Source organism: Aquila chrysaetos, chromosome 11 (genome assembly GCF_900496995.4).
Source record: "Aquila chrysaetos chrysaetos chromosome 11, bAquChr1.4, whole genome shotgun sequence".
Lineage (NCBI taxonomy): Eukaryota > Metazoa > Chordata > Aves > Accipitriformes > Accipitridae > Aquila > Aquila chrysaetos.
Window position 1 is genome coordinate 42,711,173 of NC_044014.1, and position 21,864 is coordinate 42,733,036.

The 21,864-nt window shown below is 49.8% G+C and overlaps 1 protein-coding gene across 16 annotated transcripts in view; it reads right to left on the reverse strand.

Moving 5' to 3' along the window:
• Window positions 1-3,799: 3,799 nt before the first annotated feature.
• The window catches only part of BRD4 (bromodomain containing 4), a 74,961-nt gene continuing 56,896 nt past the window's right edge, over window positions 3,800-21,864 (reverse strand). For 15 of the 16 annotated variants that reach the window (XM_030030897.2, XM_041127333.1, XM_030030894.2 and 12 more), the window contains 9 exons: window positions 13,558-13,610; window positions 12,704-13,097; window positions 11,977-12,516; window positions 9,866-9,978; window positions 9,501-9,660; window positions 9,055-9,185; window positions 7,178-7,389; window positions 5,813-6,077; window positions 3,800-4,455 (listed from right to left, as the gene is read on the reverse strand). In XM_030030897.2, coding sequence (XP_029886757.1) covers window positions 4,387-4,455; window positions 5,813-6,077; window positions 7,178-7,389; window positions 9,055-9,185; window positions 9,501-9,660; window positions 9,866-9,978; window positions 11,977-12,516; window positions 12,704-13,097; window positions 13,558-13,610 — 1,937 coding nt within the window. In that variant the 3' untranslated portion in view covers window positions 3,800-4,386. The remainder of the gene's footprint in view (window positions 4,456-5,812; window positions 6,078-7,177; window positions 7,390-9,054; window positions 9,186-9,500; window positions 9,661-9,865; window positions 9,979-11,976; window positions 12,517-12,703; window positions 13,098-13,557; window positions 13,611-21,864) is intronic. The other variant, XM_030030901.2, reaches the window with a different exon arrangement.

The following is a 21,864-nucleotide window of genomic DNA, read 5'->3' on the forward strand; positions in this document are numbered from 1 at the left end:
TCCATGTCACCGGTGTGTCCCGATCCTGGGGCGTCCTGTCACCGGGGTGTCCTTGTCACCTCAGTGTCCCGTCACCGTCGTGTCCCTGTCCCTGGGGTGTCCCGACACCGGGGTGGTGTCCGTGTCACCCGTCACCAGGCTGTCGTGACATCGGGGTCTCCTCGTCACCGGGGGTCCCTGTCACCGGGGGGGGGGGGGGGGGGGCGGGTTGTCCCATCACGGGGGGTGTCCCTGTCACCACAGTCTCCCTGTCACCAGTCACCGCGCTGTCGCGACACGGGGGGGTCCCTGTCACCAAGGGGGGGTCCCTGTCACGGGAGGGGGGGGGGTGTCCCCCTCACCGGGCTGTCGCGACACGGGGGGTCCCTGTCACCGCCCCCCCCCCCCCGCCCCCCCCGCCCGACCTTCTCGCGCCGCTTCCTCCTCCCGCCCGAGCTCGGCCGCGCCCGGCCCCGCCCCCTCCCGCCTATTGGTCGGCGCCGGGAGCGGGGGAGTGAGGGGGCGGTGCCAGGCGGGCGGGGACCAATGAGAGCGCGGAGGGAGGGGAAGGAGGAGGAAAAAGGCCGCGGGGGGGGGGGGGGAAGGGGGTCACGTGGGGGGGAGGGGAGCGGGGGGAGGGGCGGTGCGGGGGGACCCGGGCCTTATTTTCCCCTTTTTGGGGCCTTTTTTTGCCCTTTTTTCCTTTTTGGGGCCTTTTTTGCCCTTGTTGAGGCCTGTTTTTTCGGTTTTGAGGGCCTTTTTGAGGCCTTTTTTGCCCTTTTGGGGGCCTTTTTTGCCCTTGTTGAGGCTATTTTTTCCCTTTTTTGCCCTTTTTTTTGCCTTTTGGGCACCTTTTTTGTGACCTTTCCCCCCTTTTCCTTTTTGCCTTTTGAACTATTTTTTGCTTTTGCCTGTTTTCTGTGCCTTTTTTTTTTTGCCTTTTTCCCTCTCCTTTGCCTTTTCCCCCCCTTCCTTGCCCTTTTTTTTTTACTTTTTTGGCCTTTCTTGCCTTTTTTCTACTTTCTTCACTGTCACCTTTTTAAGGCACCCTTCTTTTTTGCTTTTTTCCCTCCTTTTTTCCCCCTTTTTGCATTTTTTGCCTTTTCCCTTTTTTCCTCCCCCCTTTTTTTTTTGCCTTTTCCTTTTTTTCCTCCCTCTTTTTGCCTTTTTTGGCCTTTTTTTACCTTTTTTTTTGCCATTTTTAACCCTTTTTTTCAACCCTTCCCCCTCCTTTTTACCTTCCTCCCTTTTATTTTTCCTTTTTTTGCCCTTTTTAATCTCCCCCCCCCCTTTTTGGCTCCCCCTCCCCCGCTGAGCAGGTCTCCACAGCCGCCCCTCCCCCCCCCCACCGGCGAGGCTGGGTGGGGGAGGGGTGACGGGGGCCGTGACCCCCCCCGAGGGGGGAGCGCTGGAATCCAGCCGGGATCCCTACGGCCGCGTTGTCACGCTCACAATGGCTCAAAAGTTCTAAAAATCTCTAATAATTTCTAAAAATTTCTAAGAATTTCTAAAAATTTCTAAGAATTACTGAGAATTTCTAAAAATTTCTAAGAATTACTGATATTTTCTAAGAATTTCCTAGAATTGCTGAGAATTTCTACAAATTGCTGAGACTTTCTAAGTATTGCCAAGACTGAGAATGTCTAAGAATTGCTCAGAATTTCTAACAGTTGCTAAGAATTTATAACAATTCCTCAAATTATTCCAAATTGCTCAGAATTTCTAAGATCTGCTCAGATTTATGAAGAATTTCTAAGACTTGCTCAGAATTTCTAAGAATTGCAAAGAATTTATAAGAATTTCTATAACCCGATCCTGTATCATTGATAATCCTGAATTATTTAGGATCCGGTGGAATTTATTTTGCAGCTCCGAGGACACCCCCAATTTAATAACAGGAATAATAATAATAGTGATACTACTACTAAAAACAACTATTACTATAATAACAACAAAATTATAAAAACCAAAATTTGCTCAGTTTTAAATTTTCAATTAAAATGTTAACATTTTCAAATTTAAAGTTAAATTGAAAAAATCTTTAAATGGAAAATGTAACTTTTAATGTTTTTAAAATTGAAAATGTCATTTTCAATTTTGAAGTTAAAAAGTTCCTTTTCAATCTTAAAGTTAAAATTAGAAATATTTAGCTGTAAACCTCATCTTTTAGTATTTTTTAAAATGGAGAATTTCATTTTTGATTTTAAAGTTAAATATTTTAAATATCAACATTTAAAATTTAACATTAACCATTACATTTTAAACCTATAATCCAATTTTAAAGTGAAAATTAAATTTTAAAATTCAACCTGAAATCTAAATTTAAATAGTTTTGAAACCGTAAACCGTAGTTTTCAATTTCAAATTCAAAAATTACATTGTGCAGTTTCAATTTTACTGTTTTAAAGGGGGGGGGTCGGCACCCAAGGGGGGGGCGGGGCGCGCTGGGCGACGCCCCCGGGCTTGGCGGGGACGGTGCCGCACCCCCCACCCCACCCCGCCTCCGGGTGGGGGATGGGCGGCCCCAGCACCCGTGGGTGCCCCCCCCCAATCCCTCCTCCCCTCCCCCACCGCAGGGTCCTCCCCTCCCCCCCGGGCAGCGCACTGGGGGGGTGGGGGGAGGGGAGGGTGGGGGAGGAGAGGTCAAAGAAACGGGGCGAAAACGGGCGATTTTTTTTAAAAAACCCAAAGAGCTGCGTTTATTCCATGATCGGCACAGACCCAACTGCGTTTTCACGGGGAAGAAAGGAAAAAAAAACCGACCGACGGCTCCGGAGCGGATCCCGCTGGGAACGGGGGAGGGGCGGGGGGGAGGGGTTATGGCACCGAGTGGGAATGGAATCAAAAAATAATAATAATAATAATAATAAAATTAAGGGGGGGGAAGGGGCATCCGCCCCCACCCCCGCTCGAAAAACCTGGAGATTTTGCAAGATTTTTGAAAATGAAAAAAAAATTTTTTTTCTTTTGTTTTTTTTGTTTTTTTTTTTTAAAAATCAGCCCAAGGAAAGTGGGAGGAAAAAAAAATAATTAAAATAATAATAATAAAAAAGAAACCGGCGGCTTTTGGGGGTAAAAAGGGAGAAAAAGGTTGAACTGGGGGGGGGTAGGGGATGTGGGGGGGGCTGTGCTGTGCTGGGGGGGTGGAGGGAGGGGAAAGGGGGAAAAAAAGGAGAAAAAAGTGAAGAAAAAAGAGAAAAGTAAAAAAAGAGAAAAAAGGAGAAAAACAGAGAAGAAAAAATAAAGGACAGAAAAAAAGAAGAGAAAGGAGAAAAAGAGAAAAAAGGAGAAAAACAGAGAAGAAAAAATAAAGGACAGAAAAAAAGAAGAGAAAGGAGAAAAAGAGAAAAAAGGAGAAAAATAAAGAAAAAAGAGGAAAAAAGTAGAAAGGAAAAAACAAAGAAAAAAGGAGAAAAATAAAGAGAAAAAAGAAAAAATGGAGACAAAAAAGGGAAAAGAGGGAGAGAAGAGAAAAATTAGAGGGAAAAGAGGAGGAAAAATCTAAAAAAAAAGGTAAAAAAGAAAATAAATTTCAAAAGGAGGGAAAAAAGGAGGAAAAAATCTAAAAAAAAAAAAGGAAAAAAAAGAAAATAAATTTTAAAAGGAGGGAAAAAAGGAGAAAAAAAGCAAAAAGAAAGGGTGAAGAATTTACCCCAAAAGCCCGGGGGGGGGTGGGGTGGGGATCCAGGCGGCTCCCCTCCCCCACCCCCTGCCCCCAGCACCCCTCCCCCAGCCCCACCCACCCCCCTTCCCCCTCCCCCGTCTCCTCCCGGACGCCCAAATTTTCTCCCGAAAGGCCCAAAAAATAAAAAAAAAACCATCCAAAACTCGGGTTTATTTCGAAGCGCCCGTCCTGCCGCCGCCGCCGCCGCCGCACATTTTGATCACGAAAAACCCCAAAATAGGTGAAAAAGACCAAAAAAAAAAAATAAATTCCAGAATATACAGTGAATAAAGGGAGGGGGGGGGGAAGGGGAGGGGGCACCTTTTCCCGGCGGTTTCGCGGCCGGAATTTTGTTTTTTCATTGGGATTTCAATTTTTCCATTTTCTTTTTTTTTTTTCCGGTGTGAAAAGAGGGAAAAAAACCCCCAAAAGAGGAAAAAAAGAAGGAAAAAACCCCCGAAATTCCCGGGGGGGGGGGAAGGCAGCCCCCGCCCATCCCGGCGCCGGTCGGTACATGCGGGACGATCCCGATCCCGGATATTTTTTATTTTTTTAACACTTAACGGAGAGTCCGAAGCTTTTTTTTTTTGTTGTTTTTTTGTTTTGTTTTGTTTTTTTTTTTTTTTTTGCCGGGGGAGGGGAAAAAAAAGGAGAATTTTTTTTTTGTGTTTTTTTTTTGTTGTTTTTTGTTTTTTTGAAAGAGTCAAATCGGGAGGAAAAGAACCCAAAACCTCCGGGCGCCGTTAGAAAAGGTTTTCTTCGAATATTGCCAGTAAATCGCTCTGGAAATTCATGTCGATCGTCGCGGCCATCTGCAAGAGAAGGGAAAAGGGATTTTTTGTGGGATTCTTGGGAATTCTTTGGCCTTCCTGAGATTTTTTCGGCATTCCTGGAAATTTCTGGGGGCGTTCAACAGAATTCTTCAGCATTCCTGAGATTTTTTTTTTTTGCATTCTCAAGAATTTTTTTGGCCTTCCTGGGAATTTCTTGGCATTCCCAATATTTTTTCAGCATTCCTCAAATTTTTTTTGGCATTCCATGGAATTTTTCAGCATTCCTGACATTTTTTTTGCAATCCCAGGATATTTTTTTGCATTGAAGGGATTTTTTTTTTTTGCATTCCCAGGGGTTTTTTTGGCATTCTCAGGAATTTTTCTGGCCTTCCTGGGAACTTTTTGGCATTCCTGAGATTTTTTTGGCATTCCTGGAAATTTTTTTGGCATTCCATGGAATTTTTTAGCATTCTTGAGATTTCTTTTTTGTATTCCCAGGATATTTTTTTCACATTCAAGGGATTTGTTTTTGCATTGCCAGGATTTTTTCGGCGTTCTCGGGAATTTTTTGGTATTTGCAGGATTTTTCAGCATCCCTGAGGACTTCTGAGCACCCCCAGGAATTTTTGGGGGACCCCTGGGGATTTTTTGGTGTTTCTGAGGATTTTTTTTTGGCATCCCTGGGGATTTTTCCGCATCCCCAGAAACTTTTTTTGGCATCCTCAGGGATTTTTTGGCACTCCCAGGATTATTTTTGGCATCTCCAGGGATTTCTCAGCATCCTCAGAGGTTTGGTTTTTTTTTTTGCATCCCCTGGGACTTTTCAGCATCCCTGGGGATTGTTTGGTATCCCTGAGGATTTTTCAGCATTTCCGGGACTTTTTTCAGCTTCCCAGGGATTTTTTTGGCTGCCCCAGGGATTTTTGGGTTTCTCTGGGGATTTTTTTGAATCCATGTGGATTTTTCAGCATCCCCAAGGATTTTTCAGGATCTCCAGGGATTTTTTTTGGCGTCCCTGAGGGTTTCACAGCATCCCCAAGGGTTTTTCAGCATCCCCTTTGATTTTCTGGGCTTACCCAGGGAATTTTCCGCATCCCCGTGCATTTTTCAGCATCTCCAGGGATTCTCCTGCATCCCCAGAGCTTTTTCAGCTTTCCTGGGGATTTTTGGGCATCCCCAAAGATTCTTCCACTTCCCTGGGGATTTATGGGCATCCCTAAGGATTTTTTTGCTTCCCCAAGGATGTTTCAGAATCCCTGCCCATTTTTTTTTGACTTCACCGAGGATTTTTTGCCTTCCCCGGCGATTTTGGGGGGTTTTTTTTTTAGCATCCCCACAGATTTTTCACCATCCCTCCTCATTTCAGGGCAGAAGCCGCCCCGGTTTCCCCACTCACCGCTTCCCGGCGCCTCCGTTCCTGTTCCCGCTTCCTGGCCATCTCCCGCTGCTGATCCAACATGGATTGGGAGGATTGGGGCTGCGAGCTCTGGGCTTGGGGCGCTGCCGCCGCCGCCGCCGCCGCCGCCGACACTTGCTGTTGCTGTTGCTGCTGTTGCTGCTGCTGCTGCTGCTGCTGCTGCTGCTGCTGCTGCTCCTGGCGTCGCCGCACCTCCTCGTGCACCCGGCGCGCCTGCTCCATGGCGTCCTCGTCCTCCCGGCTCCTGCCAAAAAACGCCGGGAGATGCCGTCAGGCGCCGGGAACCTCATGCAACCCCTCGCCACGGCGAGGTCCGGTCCCAGTTTGCTCCCCGACGCTGTGGCATCGACACGGGGTAAATGCCGTAACGGCCAGGGGACGGGCATTTTTGGCACTGAGCGATTGGTTTTGGTGCACCGCGGCACGGCGTGGTGGGGGAGAAGAGCTGCGGGCGTGGATTCATGCCACGAGATCTGATCCGGTTTGTGCCGTGAGATCGGGCTGTGCCACGGATCACATCAGCAGAGATCGCGCCACGGATCAGACTGGATTCGTGCCATGAGATGGGATCGGATTCGTGCCACGAGATTGGATTCGTGCCACGAGATCTGATCGGGTTTGTGCCACGAGATTGCATCATGCCACGGATCAGACTGGCACAGATCGTGCCCCTAGATCAGATCAGATTCGTGCCACCAGATGGGATCGTGCCACAGATCAGATTGGATTTGTGCCATGAGATCGGATCAGATTTGTGCCATGAGATCGGATTGGATTTGTGCCCCGAGATCGGATCGTGCCATGGATCAGATCAGCGCAGATCAAGCCATGCCATCGGATTGGATTTGTGCCACGAGATCAGATCAGTTTTATGCCAGGAGATTGCATTCGTGCCAGGAGACCAAATTATGCCATGGATCAGAATGGATTCATGCCAAGAGACCGGATCGTGTAACAGATTGGATCGGATTTGCGCCACAAGATTGGATTGTGCCATGGATCAGGTCAGCGCAGATTGTGCCATGAGATCCGATCAGTTCTATGCCACGAGATCAGATTCGTGCCAAGAGATTGGATCATGCCATGGATCAGATCGGATTCATGCCAAGAGACCGGATCGTGCAACAGATTGGATCGGATTTATGCCGCAAGATTGGATTGTGCCATGAGATCAGATTTGTGCCAAGAGATCGGACCATGCCACTGATCGGATTCGTGCCACGCTATCGGATCATGCCACGGACCAGCACCGATCGTGCCACGAGAGCACACATCTCCCTGCGCCCTTGCCCAAGGTGAAGACGCCCCGAAACGCCTTCCCCGTGGTGGTGGTGACGGTCTCACCTCATCCTCTCCTGCTCCCGCCGCAGCCGCTCCTTCTCCCTTTCCACCTGCTCCGCCTGAGCCTTCAGCGCCTTCTCCCGCTCCTCCTTCTCCCGCGCCGCCCTCTTGAACTGCTCGAAGCTGTCGCTGGAGGACTTTGCCGTGGAGGACGGAGTGGTGGGGTGTTTCTGGACCAAGCTTGCCCAGGAACCCATGTTCTTGATTTTCAGGTCCTAATGGAGAGAAGGATGGGTGGGTTAGGAAGAGCCGAGCCGGGGAGGGGGAAGTCGATCCGGCAAACGCCCATCCCGCTGCTGCCAACAAGCTGTTCCCCATCACCGTGTCATCCAGGGAAAACACCTTTCCGTTCCCTGGTGCTGGGTGGGACCCACATCAGGCAGCATCTCCTCCCCCAAAGCCAAGCGGGCGGCTCTGACGCCTTCCCGGGAATGCCGGGAGCAGGACCGGCTCCTTTGGCACCTCACATTCCCCATTCCCACTTAAGAGAATCACAGAATGGTTTGGGTTGGGAGGGACCTTTCATGGTCACCTAGTCCAATCCTCCTGCCACGAGCAGGGACATCTTCAACCTCTGAGCAACCTCTTGCCAGCGTCTCGCCACCGCTCGGTGCCGGAGAAGCCGTGCCGACGGTGCTGTGTGGGTGCTGGGGGATCAGCAGCTCCGGCAAGGACTGGTTAGCCCCCAGTGCCGGCATGGAGCTATACTGGGATGCCCCTGGCATCGTGAAAACCCGCTGTACGCAGCGGCTGCTCTTGCAGGGGATGTCCCATTATGGGGTGGAGGATCTCCATCACCCGTGGGTGACCCCGTTGGGTCCATCCCTGGCTCGGCTCCAGGAAAAACTCTCCTCCGAGGGCTCTTGGATGAGCAGGGAGGTTTTCATAGAATGGTTTAGGTTGGTACGGACCTTCAAAGGCCATCCAGTCCAACCCCTTGCTGTGGGTGGGGACATCTTCTACCAGATAAGGTTGCACAAAGCCCTCTCCAACCTGACCTTGAACACTTCCAGGGATGGGGCATCCACAACTTCTCTGGGCAACCTGTTCCAGTGTCTCACCACCCTCATCGTAAAAAATGTCTTCCTTAGGTCCAATCTAAATCTACCCTCTTCTGGTTTAAAACCGTTGCCCCTTGTCCCACAGGTCTTGGTAAAAAGTCTTTCTCCATCTTTCTTGTAAGAAGGTCACAAGAAGGTCTCCCCGGAGCCTTCTGCAGGCTGAAGAACCCCAACGCTCTCAGCCTGTCCTCCCAGGAGACGTGTTCCAGCTCTTGGATCATCTTCATGGCCTTCTCTGGCCCTGCTCCAACAAGTCCATGTCCTCCTTGTCCTGAGGACCCCAGACCTGGATGCAGGATTCCAGGGGGGGTCTCAGGAGAGCAGAGGGGGAGCATCCCCTCCCTCAACCTTCTGGCCACGCTTCTTCTCACGCAGCCCAGGATACGGTTGATTTTCTAGGCTGCGAGCGCACGTTGCCGGCTCATATCTAGCTTTCCATCCACCAACACCCTGAAGTCCTTGTCTCCGTGGGGCTGTTCTCCATCCCTTTATCCCCCAACCTGTACCGATACCAACCCAGGTGCGGGACCTTGCACTTGGCCTTGTAGAACCTCAGGAGGTTCTCATGGACCCACTTCTGGAGCTTGTCCGGGTCCCTCTGGATTGCATCCCTTCCCTCAGCTTGGCGGGGGTCCCATCTCTACCTCTCCAACCTCCATCGGGCGCCTTCCATCTCCAAATGGGACATTTAGAAGTAGAAAACACCAAATCTTGGCCGTACACCAAGATGCAGGTGAGCGACACGGTCCTGCTTAATTTTAGGAGGTTTAATTCTGAATTTTGGGAGGTTTTTTCCTAATTTTTGCCAGGGTACGTTACCTTTTTGGGGGCGACGGGTGTTTTCGGCTCCTGTTTCTGCCGATCTTTCTCCTGCACTCCTGGCGGTGGGGGGTTTTGCTCCGGGGGTCTAATGACGGGTCGTCCCCCCTCCATGGGTTTCATCTCCGTCCCTAAAAACCAGGGGCTTCCGTCAGAGGTTACCGGGGTCCCCCAGGAGCCTCATGGCGAGGGGGAATCGATGGAGGTCTCAGCCACCAAAACAGGGAGTGATGGGGGTCTCAGCCACCAAAATGGGGGGCGATGGGGGTCTCAGCCAGCAAAATGGGGGGTGATGGGGTCTCAGCCACCAAAATGGGGGACGATGGGCGCTCTCAGCCACCAAAATGGGGGGTGATGGGGTCTCAGCTGCTGAAATAGGGGGTGATGGGGTCTCCGCCCCCAAAACTGGGGGGGGGACATCTGAAGCGGCACGTCCCCAGACTCACGTTGCGGGATGTGCGCGGGCGGTTTGATGCTCTCCGGGTGTTTCGGCGGATCTTGCCGCAACGGGGGACTGAAGGTCTCGTTACGGATGACGGGCGAATGCATCTTCTCCTCCTTCACCACCATGGGTTGAGACTGGACGACGGAGGCGGCTCTCATCTCCTGCCACGAAAAAACAAGGGTCAAGAAACGTTCAGTGATGCCCTTCCCTCATCCCCCCCCCCCCCCCGCCTCCTCAAATTCCCGATGCAAACCGCTGGCTAACGGCCCCTGGGCTTTCGGCGCTTGCTCCCAAGCCGGTGGTGGGAAGACGATGGTCCCCGTTGGTCGGGACCCCCCCGGTTGGGTGCTCTGCTTTCCTTTTTACCTGTTTTTTTGGCTGGATAGTTTGTTGAGGTGGCGACTGGTGGACCAAACCCTGGAACTGCGGCATCTGTGGGGAATGCATCATGAGAGGGGAAGGGGCTTCCCTCAAGTGACCTGGGAACAGTTTGGCATCAATCAGTTAACCGTCGTCACCACCGGCACGCCAAACATCACCCGAAAAAGCCGATCGGCGCACGCCATCACCCCGTGGGACAATCGCTTTCCTGGATGAAGTGTGGTGGCCCTGGGATGTCCCCAGCGGACCCCAGCCACCTCCTTCCAGCGGGTACCACTGCCATGAGCCAACGCCAGGGAGCAGAAGATGCTCCGAGGCCGAGCGGTGGCTTGTCCCGCCCGCCTTGGTGATGCTCGTTTGTGGTGTCCTCCCCATAATTCAACCCCTTCTGCTCGTTCTCCTGGTGGTCCGTCAATATTCCCAGCTGTAAAACCATTCCCCTAGGACACCCAAGCACTGACACTGCCCTGCCTGCACTTCCCGCTGCCTGCACCTCTCCCTGCCCAGAGCCACGGACACAGGACATGTTGGCTCTACAAGCAACGGGGAGGTTTTTGGGAGCCAGGAGGCTCCATCTTGGGCAATCATCATGTCCAAACTTGCCATCTCAGGCATCACGACCAAGCTGCCTACGGCAGCTCTACAGGCAGGAGAAGCGGCTCCAAGCGCTGCCTGTCTTCACCTGGCTCCATCCCTTCAAATCCAGGGATTTTTTCCTGCCTACGCCCGCGTGGGGCTGAGCAGGATGACTTCAGGAGCAAAGACCTGATGGGCAACAACCTGGAGAACCATGTGGCCAAACGAAAGCAGGAGCGAGACCTCGCCAAACCGCAGAGGTTTTATGGGTGCCCGGTCTCGAAAGCACAACACTGTCAGAGTTATCCCGGCCGGAGACGTTCCCCATCTGGAACATCGGTTGTGGCACCACTGAGCCCACGGGCATCGTGAAGATCTGGGATCTCCCAAGCCAACCTTGAAGGCTGAGCCCTGCGGCCACGTTATCCCGGCTGCTTCCTCTGATTTCTCAGATGGCTGGAGGTCGTTGCACCAGGTTTACCCCCGGATCATCCCTTCTCCTCCACCTGGCAGCCAAGCAGCTGCGTTATGGGAGGGCACACTCCGAAAACCACCAGGAAACCCTCGCAGGACATCCACAGGCCTGACCTTCTCTAAGAGCAGGGAGCTGACCCTCTGCTGCCTTGAGAGACACTACTCAATGCTGGCACCCAGCTGGGACGGCGGTGAAGGTGAAGCCAGTGCTCTCTGACGTCAGCGCTGCGCTGAGACTCAAAAACTTGAGAGCCCTGAAGTCTTCAAAGATTTGAGAACCTCAAGTTCCTCAAAAATTTGAGATCCTTGAGTTCCTCAAAGATTTAAGAACCTCGAGATCCTCAGAAATGAGAACTTCAAGATCCTGAAACACTCGAGATCTTAAAAAACTTGAGATCCTTGAGCTCCTCAAAGATTTGAGAACCTCGAGATCCTCAGAAATGAGAACTTCAAGATCCTGAAACACTCGAGATCTTAAAAAACTTGAGATCCTTGAGCTCCTCAAAGATTTGAGAACCTCGAGATCCTCAGAAATGAGAACTTCAAGATCCTGAAACACTCGAGATCTTAAAAAACTTGAGATCCTTGAGTTCCTCAAAGATTTGAGAACCTCAAGATTGTCAAGGGACAATTTGAGAACCTCGAGATTCAGATCCTCAAAAAATTGAGATCCTTGCTCCTCAAAGACTACAGATCCTTGAGATCCTCAAAAATTCGAGGTCCTCAAGATCCTCAAAAACTTGAGATCCTCGAGTTCCTCAAAGATTTGAGAACCTCTAGATCTTCAAAAACTCGAGATCCTCAAGACCTTCGAACAGTTGACATCCTCAAATTTTTGAGGATTTGAGACGGAAAGAGGCCTCGCCGGGCGGTTACGTCAGACTCTGGCTAACCGGGGCTCCCTCCGCACCATCGTCTACCAACGGGGACTGGTGGAGCTCAGAGGACGCATGGCAACCGCCCCACCGCCCCATAGCCCCTCCTCATCACGCAGTGCAACTAGGCTCAAGCCGTAGACTCAACCGCCGTCCCCGACTCCCGCTCACCGGTCGAGTAGGGATCAGGCTTATGGTGCCGCGGCGACGGGTGATGCTGGATGACCTGCTGCGGTTTGGCCGGCTGCGGCGGTGGGGGCGGCGGGGGCGGTTGCGGGGGCGGATGTTGCTGCGGCGGAGGTTGGGGTTGGGGGATGTGGGATGGGAAGGGCATGGGTTGCATGTGCATGGGCCGCGGCGGCGGCTGGTGCTGCAGCTGCTGCACCGCGGGGTGAGCCGGCGGCTGCAGGGGTGGCTGCGGTTGCGACTGGACCTTCACTGAAGGGAGAAGAGGAGTCTGCGGCTGCACTTTTTGCAGCTGCTGAAGGTAGAGCTGCATCTGGCTGGTGCTCAGAGGCAGGTTGTGGTGCGGCGGAGGAGGTTCTTCGTCCTCCAGCAGGACCTGGGGAGGTTGGGGCAGAGGCGGTTGAGGAAGCATGGGTTGCTGGCTGATGGCCGGCGAGACAGCCGGTGGACGCGAAGGCTTCGGGGGTAGCGCCGCGGCTCGGTTACTGGGTCTCGAGGGCTGCTGAGGCAGAGCGTTGTGCAAAGCTGGGGAGAAAGGCAAGGACACGGTGGCACCGCGGACATCGGGAGCGGAGAACCTCCCCTTGCCCACCCACCGCTCCTCCATCCCGGTCATCCTCCAGGAGGAATCAAAACCCACCCAATGCCATCCTCCTCCTCCCAGCCTGAGGAAGGACCACGCGTTGGGCTTGTCCCAAGAAGCCACGCTCACCTGGAGGAGACACCACGGCATGCTGGTTGAGGTGGGGAGGAGTGCTGTGCTCGGGCGGCTGGGGAAGATGGGGCGGCATCTCCGGTTGAGGAAGATGCATGATGGGTTGGGTGAAATGCGTCATGGTGTCGAACATATTCCCCGGCAGCGGGTGCTCCAGGACGGGGACTTGCGTGGGGACGAAAGGTGGAGGAGAAGACTTCATCGGTGGAGGAGCTTGTTGAGGGACAGGCGGCGGCGGGGGCGGCGGCGGGGGCTGCTGGGGCGGTAAGGGCTGCTGCGGTAAGGGCTGCGGTGGCGGAGGGGGTGGAGGGGGCTGTTGCGGTTGCGGCGGCGGAGGAGGCTGCGGTGGCGGTGGTTGCTGCTGCACCGGTTGATGGTGATGATGGTGATGCTAAGAGAGGAAAAAAAAAAACCACTGGTGAGTTACCGAAACACCTTCACGGTCACCGAAACACCTTCCCGGTCATCAAAATGCCCCCGCCCCGGGCATGGAAACACCCTCCTGGTCACCAAAATGCCCTCCCGGTCACTGAAACACCTTTTCTGGTCACTGAAATGCCCTCCTGGTCACTGAAACACCTTTTCGGTCACCAAAATGCCCTCCCGGTCACCAAAACACCTCTCCAGTCACTGAAATGCCCTCCCAATGTCCTTTCAAGCATACCCCCAATTTCAGGCTGGCTCGGGACAGCTTCCAAGCAAAGCAAAAGCCTCTTTGGCTGAGCACAGGGAGGGCATCGACCCAGCCGAGCATGCTGGCGATGGTTCTGCCGGCATTCCTGGCGGTCCTGAACCTCCCCAGGGATTCAAGCCCAACTCAAGCGAGATGAGAAGGATGCTGCGTCTCCTACCTTTTTCTGCTCTCGTCCTGAATGCCCTTTTTTCTTCAATTTCGGTGCCATTTCTGCCAAAAAAAAAAGGGGGGGAACAGAGCAAACGTTAGTACCCCAGCGGTGCCGCTCTACCCCATCGCCCCCGTAAAAACCCAACAGCACCGATTCAGTACCAACGACGGCAAAAGAGAAGGTTTTAGGCATTGATCGAGCTGGATTTCCCCAGAGACCTCTTGCCCAGAGGCTCGGGGTTTTCACCACCATGCTGTCCCAAAAAGGAAGAGAGCATTGTAGCAAAAAGCAGAAGAAAACTAAGGTGAAGACCCCCAGTCTCCTTCCACCGGCGCCTTTGCGGTGCAGAAGGACCCAACGGCCAAGAAAAACCATTGCTCAACCAGACTCAGCTATTCCAGGAATGCTGCCTTGCTCCGAAGGGGGAGATAAGGAGCGAGAAACTTGGCAGGAGGAATAAAAAAAATAAGATATCAAATATCCCGGCTACGCAAACAGCAATTTTCCATCCCCCCTTCCTTCTAAATCTGCAGAGGGTTTGGGTTTGCCAGCTTCCCGCGGGATGATCTCTCACGCCTCCTCCCCTCCGGAGATATTTTTAAAGCATCGTCATCGAAAACAACTGGTTTGAGTTTGGGTCCAGGGCGACAATTTCCCAGGATTTCCTCCGCAAACCATGCCAAGAAACAGCGAATTAACAAAAAAACATTGTCCGAGATTGCTTATCCAGCCACACAAATCCCTCGGTGGTGGGATTTTTGCCTTTATTTGGCACGGTGTTTGGATGCGCCCGGCAAAACACGATGGGTAAAACCCTCTCAGCGACGATTTTGGTGGGGTGGGGTGGGGGGGAAGCTCCCGATCCTCAGGATTCATCTCTCAAATGGGATTTTTCCCTTAAATCCATCTAGAAATGAAATTTTTTAAAGTTTGCTTCTTCATCTCTGTTTTTTTTAATTATAAGGCAGCACCAGTGACCAGTATCAGCACCGGAGCGTGCTCAGCTGCCTGGTGATGGGCTGCACCTGTCCGGTGGCACCGTTTTGCAGATTTTAAGGATGAAGCAGATAAAAAAGGAGGGGTTTTTTTTTTTGAAAAAACAACCAAAAAATGGTTGGGAAGGGGAGAAGGTAAAATCTCAGCACTGGGCACTGTGAAACCACTCAGCTCCTATTAATCTGCCTGCAAATGTTTGGTTTTAAATAGAAGCAGTATTTGGTTTCGAGGCAGAAAAGGCTTTCTGAGCCCGTGGTTGATGATTCCTGATGTTACAGCCCAGATCTGGCGGATCCGTGGATAATGGAAGAGCAGGATTAAAATGGCACCAGGGAGCCAGGGTGCTGGGAAGAGGAGAGGTGGGATTCCTTGGAGCATCATGATGCCGGGGTTGGGTGGTCACAGATTTGGATGGGCATCCATGGCTCAAGATGGGTGTCCATGGCATCCATGGATCCGGATGGATGCCGGGAGCAGACCCACCTTCCACAAGACCAAGACCTGATGTCTTCTTTCATCAAGAGGGAAAGTGCTTTGGAGGACTTCACTGCTCATCCCACCGATGCCAGAGAAGAAGCAAGGCCAAGAAGTGGAGACAAGTTTCTCCGGCAGATGCTCCCTACGGATAAAACATGTCCAGGCACAGCTATTGGGAAGTGGAAGCGACTTCATGGAGCCCCCTCAGTTTCTGCCTCGTCCTATTTAATCAGGATAAAAGCACTCAGGGGATGGTAAAGAAAACCCAAAATCGGGAGAAACGTGCAGAGCGGAGGCGTCAGGTGGGAACAGAGGAGAAAATCTCGGACTAAACCAGGATCAGGAGGGATTAAGCATCGGTTCCCCAAAAAAGCCCTGTGATAGGGTGGTGTCTTGGCTGAGCACATCCCTGCTCCAATTTTGGGTGGGAAGAGGAGCCGCTACGGTTTGACCGTGAGCATCAGCTACTCCAAAAGCCAATTCTCCTGTGTTGCTCCTTCTGGGAAGATGGTTGCTCTCTTCTCCAACCATTTTCTGATGTGCCATGACCCAGCGGTTCTCCCAGGGGAGCTTTTTCAGGGTAGGCTTTGCCATCGTTCTTGGTACAAGCTCAATATTGCCACAACGAACCCAGGCAAGACCTTGGAGCAGGATGGGTGAATCCTGCCACTTGAATCACCTAATCAACCAAAACTGTGGCTGAAAGCAGCCGCTGGTGAACGGATGCTTTGGGAGACCCTCCATGAAGATGAAGCCAACGGAGACCATGAGTGGCAAAGCTGTGACAGTCCCAGGGTGATCACCCGGCGGCATCGGTGATTTCAGAGATGCAATGAGCTTGGCTAACCCAACCGAAGGATGAACCTTCTTCACCGCTGAAGACGGCTGTTGGGTTACAGTCGGTATTGTGTGGTTTGGCATCTCCCCGGGGAGCAAGAGCAGCAAGAAGAAGCCCCGTCCCATCTCTGACCCCGATGGTGTTTCACACTTGCCAGAGATGTCTTCACCAAGAAGACGAAGCCAATGGAGACCATGAGTGGCAAAGCCACGATGGTCCAAGGGGGATCACCCGGTGGCATTGGTGACTTCGGAGATGCCAACCCCACCGAAGGATAAAGCTTCTTCACCGTTGAAGACGGTTGTTGGGTTACAGTTGGTGTTGTGTGGTTCAACATCTCTACCAGCATCTCCCTAAGAAGCAAGAGCACTAAGAAGAAGCCCCATCCCATCTCTGACCCTGATGCCGTTTCACGCTGGCTGGTTAAAACTCATCTGCGGAGCTAAAAATCACCAGGATTAAAAAAATAAGGTAATTTCCATGATGTCATTTCAAGATGTTTGAAGTGCAGAAAGCTTAAATCGGTGCATGAGGCTCCGCTCCTGCCAGCATGTCGGCAGCCACGTGTATATATTTTATTTTTCCCTAAATCCTCATCTTTTACTCCCACCCAGTTTACCCAAAATAGCAAAACACTGACATACGGTTCACTATCATCATAATTTCCAATTATTAGTTAAAATTCCATGATTATACAAAGAAAGTGCATTTTCCGTAGCAAGCCACTTTATTGATTTTATTATTTAAAATAAAATATCAAAGCTATACAATTTTTCTCCTTTTCTTGGGGGGAAAGAAGCTGGTGGTTACATGGCTGCGAAATCCCGAAGCATGCGGAGAGAATATAAAAATAAACAGATTTATATAAAGTATTTGTAGCAGATCAAGGTTAAGTGGAAAAAAAAAATCTAAATAAAAGCGGTTATGGAAACAGTTTGTTTGTAGTTAAATTCATCCCGATTTCCCAAGTCTGGTGCATTCAGGAAAAAAATAGATCTAGAATTACAAGTTTGCTAAATACATGCAGTTATACATTCCAATAAAATCATGATCCCACGTAATTCCCCTTGCGCCTCCTGGGAAAATAACAAACTTATTTGGGGAAAATATTACAAATGCTAAAAGCGACTTGAGTTTAAAAAAAAAAAACAAACCACTCAAAAAGCAACTTTTCGCTATAATATTGGTTATAATTTTTTTGATGTAAATGGGAATCTCTATTAGGTTTTAAGACAACAGGGCCACAATAGGGCTTCCTGGATTTGGCGGTGGATGGTTTTTTTTAGTGGAAAATACTCATTTTAACTAATTCTGCTCTTGGAGATCACAGCTGTGGCTTCACCCACTCTATGGACCCTGCAAAGCTCCACAAGATTTGGCACATATGTGACTGCAGTGCTGCTGGAAGAACAACCGGGTTGGCTGTTATTCTCCAAATCCCATTAAATACACCAAAATTTGCCTAATTTGACCCAAAGGCTGCTTGACAGGGTGCTGGATACTGCCCCCAAGGAGGGGATGCTCAACCCGGAGCCGGTGCAGCAACTCCACCGCAGCAAAGATGCATTGCCGCCGGCAAACCGGGACCCGGCAGCGTCACCGCGAGATGCCGTACAGCACTTGGGAGTATTTTCAGTGAGACCCGTCCTTGAGCAAAGTGATCGGGAAGCGTTTCTAGGGTAAAACTAAAGGGATTTGCGTTTTTCTCGGCACTGTTATTGGCACAGAGGTGCTGCCTGTAGGCAGGGCTGCCACGTGATGCCTCGCTGTCTGTTGCCTGACTCCCTGCCTGCACGCCGCCCATCTGCCGATGATGCTCTGAGTTTCTTTTAAGTCAAGATTAACCAACACGGCCGCGGTTCCTGCCTGTACCCACCCCGTGGCACCTTGCCGTGGGCAAACGTGACTAAACCGAGCCTAACAGATCCCTGTCCTCTCCCACTGAGCGTAAAAGGTGGCGATGAGCTGGGGGAAGACTCGTGTTAGGTCAACGAGGGACTCTTAAGTCCTTCCTATTGTACCCCGCGGCCGAGAAACTGAGCCTGGGAACGGGGCAAAAAGCAGAAAATTATTTCCAAAGGCACAAATCTACTTGAAAAAATAAATGGTTGGGTTAAATCAATCCATCTCTCTCTTAAACTCGAAGGGAAACGGATTGAGGATTAAAACTCACCAAAATAAACCAGCGCAGGGAGGACGTGGGGTGTAGCTCGGTGGCTGGGACCGAGCTTCACCAGCACCCACAGCTATGGGAACCTGCAGGTTAAAGCTGGGTGCCTGTGATTTAAACCGAGGTATCTGGGATTTAAACCCAGGTACCTGTGGATTAAATCTTTAAATTAAACCCAGGCACCTGCAAATTGGGTAACTTTGAATTAATCCAGGTAACTCTGAATTAACTCTGGGTACCTGCGGATTAAACCTCGCTGCCTGTGGATTAAGCCCCGATACTTCTGAATTAAAAGCAAGTACTTGTGAATTAAACCCAGGCACTTGAGATTCAGACCCGGGTACATGCAATTTCTGGGTACTCGCGAATTAAAACTCAGGTACCTGCAAATTAAACTTCAGTACTTTTGAATTAAACCCAGGTACCTCTGAATTTAACCAGGGTACCTCTGAATTACAACCTGGGCAGCTCTGAATTAAAACATGGGTACCTGCAATTCAAATCCAGGTGCCTCCAAATCAAACCCGGGTACTTTTGAATTAAAACCATGTATCCGCTAATTAAATCCAAGTACTTGTGATTTAAACCCGGATACCTCTGAATTAAACGTGAGGGATCTTCAACTCTTGAGACGCCATGACATCCAAGCCCGCTATTAACCCAGCCTTACGCTAACGCCTCTCCTCCTAAAGACAGGACTGATAACTAGTTAGCAGAAGCACTTAAAAGATTTGCTGAGAGCAGCCCCGCAACCCCAGAAACGAGTTTTCCTACATTGCTGAGCCAGCTCTAGCCCCGACTTTTAATCCTTCATAAAAAAAAAACAACCTGTAACAGCGCTGCTGCAGCCTTGAGCAAGCTGCAAAGCCTTTTCCTTTACACAACTGCATAAAACACAAGGATAAATGCAATTTTCCTTTGGGAAATTTCAGAAGAAAAGCAAAATTAGCAACCACAAACTAACTGAGGCTCAGATTTAATTGCCAAAGTTTTAATCGCTACTATTAATTACTGCAGCTGCGGGACTTCTCCACCCGACTGGTCTTTTGGGGGTCCTGGGAAGCATCTCCCAAAATATTTGGGGGATAAAATAACCCCACTCAGCTGATCGGTGATGATGAACAGGCAGAGCCCATCTGGTTTGCTGTTAAGTAACCCAAAATTTGGTGCCTACCAAAAATAAGCCAGGTTTTAAGTTGCCCGAGCCCCAGAACAGCGGCACTTGCTGAACCTCAGCGAAATCACGGTCCAGCTCAAGTGCCGAAGCTTGAAGCTGGGAGAAGCAGCTCGGAGAGCTCGCTCCTGGCCGCCTGCAAGCAAAAAATCCTACCTAGATGCTTCCAGGATGGAGTTTGGGGTCATTTGCATCCACTAATTGCTAATTACAACAAGTTAAACCGGAATAACCCTCTCGATCGGCACCTCTGGTTTCTCAGAGCTCAAGGCAAAGGCTCAGTCCCATCTCCTACGCTACAAAACCGGTATTATTATTATTCTTCCTCCCTTTGAAGACTCCTATTTTCAGAGTTTCAGCAGATTTTTGGTAAAACACTCCCGATTTAATAAAATAATGTTTAATTGCCAGCTACAAGGAGGGATGGAGATGTCGCATAGATTCAAGCAGGTAAAATAAAAATAATTTAGATTTTAAAAGTTCTGGATTGCAAAAAGGCAAGGGGTAGCTCGTGGGAGCTGCGGCCGAGCAGCAAACCCGCACTTTAAAGATAATAAAATGGAGTTGAATTAATTCCAGCTTACAATTTCATCGCATCTGCGTTTGCTTATATCCATCCATTAGCACTGACCGCCTCTTTTTTTTATGATAAACCCAAGCAAATGCAAAAATCAAGGTAAAAAAATCCATGTTACCGACTTTTGCCACTGGTTTTAAAATCACAAATATCTACTGCACAAAGTAATCCCACTGTACAGCGGCTTGGAGGGCAAATAAAAACTTAATTAACAGAAAATAAATTGTTAAGATGCCAAATCTTACTAAAAACTGCAGGGCAAATTTTGAAGCTTACCGGCAAATTTTAAATCTAATTCTCTGCTTAAGCCAATGCAGGTGTTGGCACGATTATCCTCCCAGAAAAAAATATGTGAGTATTTTATAACAGCAAAACTAACCTTCCCGTCCCACTCGGAGTCGTTAAAATAACACCATCATAAACTAACAGGACAACGAACGGTCAAAAATATGTCTTAAAATGTCTTAAAACATCTTAAAAAAGTTTTAAAACCTCTTAAAATGTCTTAAAAGACAGCTTGCAAGTGATTCAACAGTAACGTGGCAAATACCAGGATGGACAAGATCTACCAGATATTGGGCAAATCCCTGCGGTCAAGGGTTTTCATCATGTATTTTATCAGAAAGGGGAGGAAAAAATGGTTTAGGAGAGCAAAAACCCATCGGCATTGGAAATTAATTGAACAAAAGAGATTAATTCTCTTAATTAACCTCCTACCCAAAGCGTTATGGCTTGGATTCGCCCTCCAATGGTGATTAACTCTGGCGTAGACCGAGGGTATCTGTGCCAGAGCTGTGTTGGTTAAGATTTTCCAAGCACTGGAGCGGGAGCCCAACCCGGACACCGTCGGTCTACGTTGGCCAAACAAATCCCAAATACTTGCAGCCAGGATGGCAAACACTGGAGACGTTGGATTTGGGGAAAAGCAGTCAAAAAGAGGACAAAAGCATTTAAAAACTCAAACGCAAGAGCAACCCGCGCTCCTCCACATCCACCCAGCCACTGTTTGGGGAGAAACGCTCAAAAAAAGAGCATTTTCCGCTCTATCGGAAGCTGGCTTTGCCAGAGCAAGAGCAGCACAGAGGAGATTTTGGCGCCTTTCTAGATTTTAATTAGCCCTGCTCATTGAAACAAGAAGGGTTTGGCACCGGCGCATCCCGAAAATTCCCACCTTACGTCTCACAACCCCACCGCCACGCTCCGGAGGGATCCCTGAGATCATCCCTATAAATCATCACCCGACATACAACCTGGTCAAGGATCCTGCTGTCTGGTTGAGGACCTATCATCAGCTTGGGGTGGGGGGGGGGAGAGAATTTTAAATAAAATGCAGTTTTGGGATTTGTAGCACATGGGTTCAGCGGGAAAATTTTATCGGATGGGTTCCATTTGGAAATGGGATGCCGGGATTAAGGCTCTGGATTTGGGATGAGTTGATGTTGGCCAAGATTAACGTGACATGGTAAGGTGGGTTGTGATAAACTGGTCGCTCTGGTTTATTTTTGTTGATGTGATCTTAAGTTTGGCAGAAATAAAGATGAATTGGACAAAAACTTGTTTAAGAGCATAAATACAGCCGGTTTTGCTTTCCCCCATCAAGCCAGGGCAGAATTTAGCAGCAAATAATTTGATTTTCTGATTGCCAAGAGTCAACCCTAAACACTCCATCAAAACCTTTCAACCTAAAAAAAAAAAAAAAAAAAAAAAAAAAAAAAAAAAAAAGCCCAATTCTATTAAAAATACATTAAAGTAGGTAAATATGTTCAAAGATATCAGACTCCGGACTTCTGCCAGACAAACACATCCCTAAAAAGTGGAGAATCGCTGGGAAGCATTGCCAGCACCGGCTCAAAGGCGAGTCCAATCAATCCTGATTTATTTTGGGGGGTTTATTTATTTTTTTTTTAATTTCTGTTCCTTTTTTCGGTGCTGTTTGCCCTATGCACCCAACCCCACTATGAAAATAAATCCAGATTATTTTCTGCCACGTGCATCTCCTGATTTCCCAACCCATCGGAGATGCAAAAGTCTTACCGTTGACTTAAGTGCTGGGGTAAGCCCAGCTTAACCTCCGGAGTCCA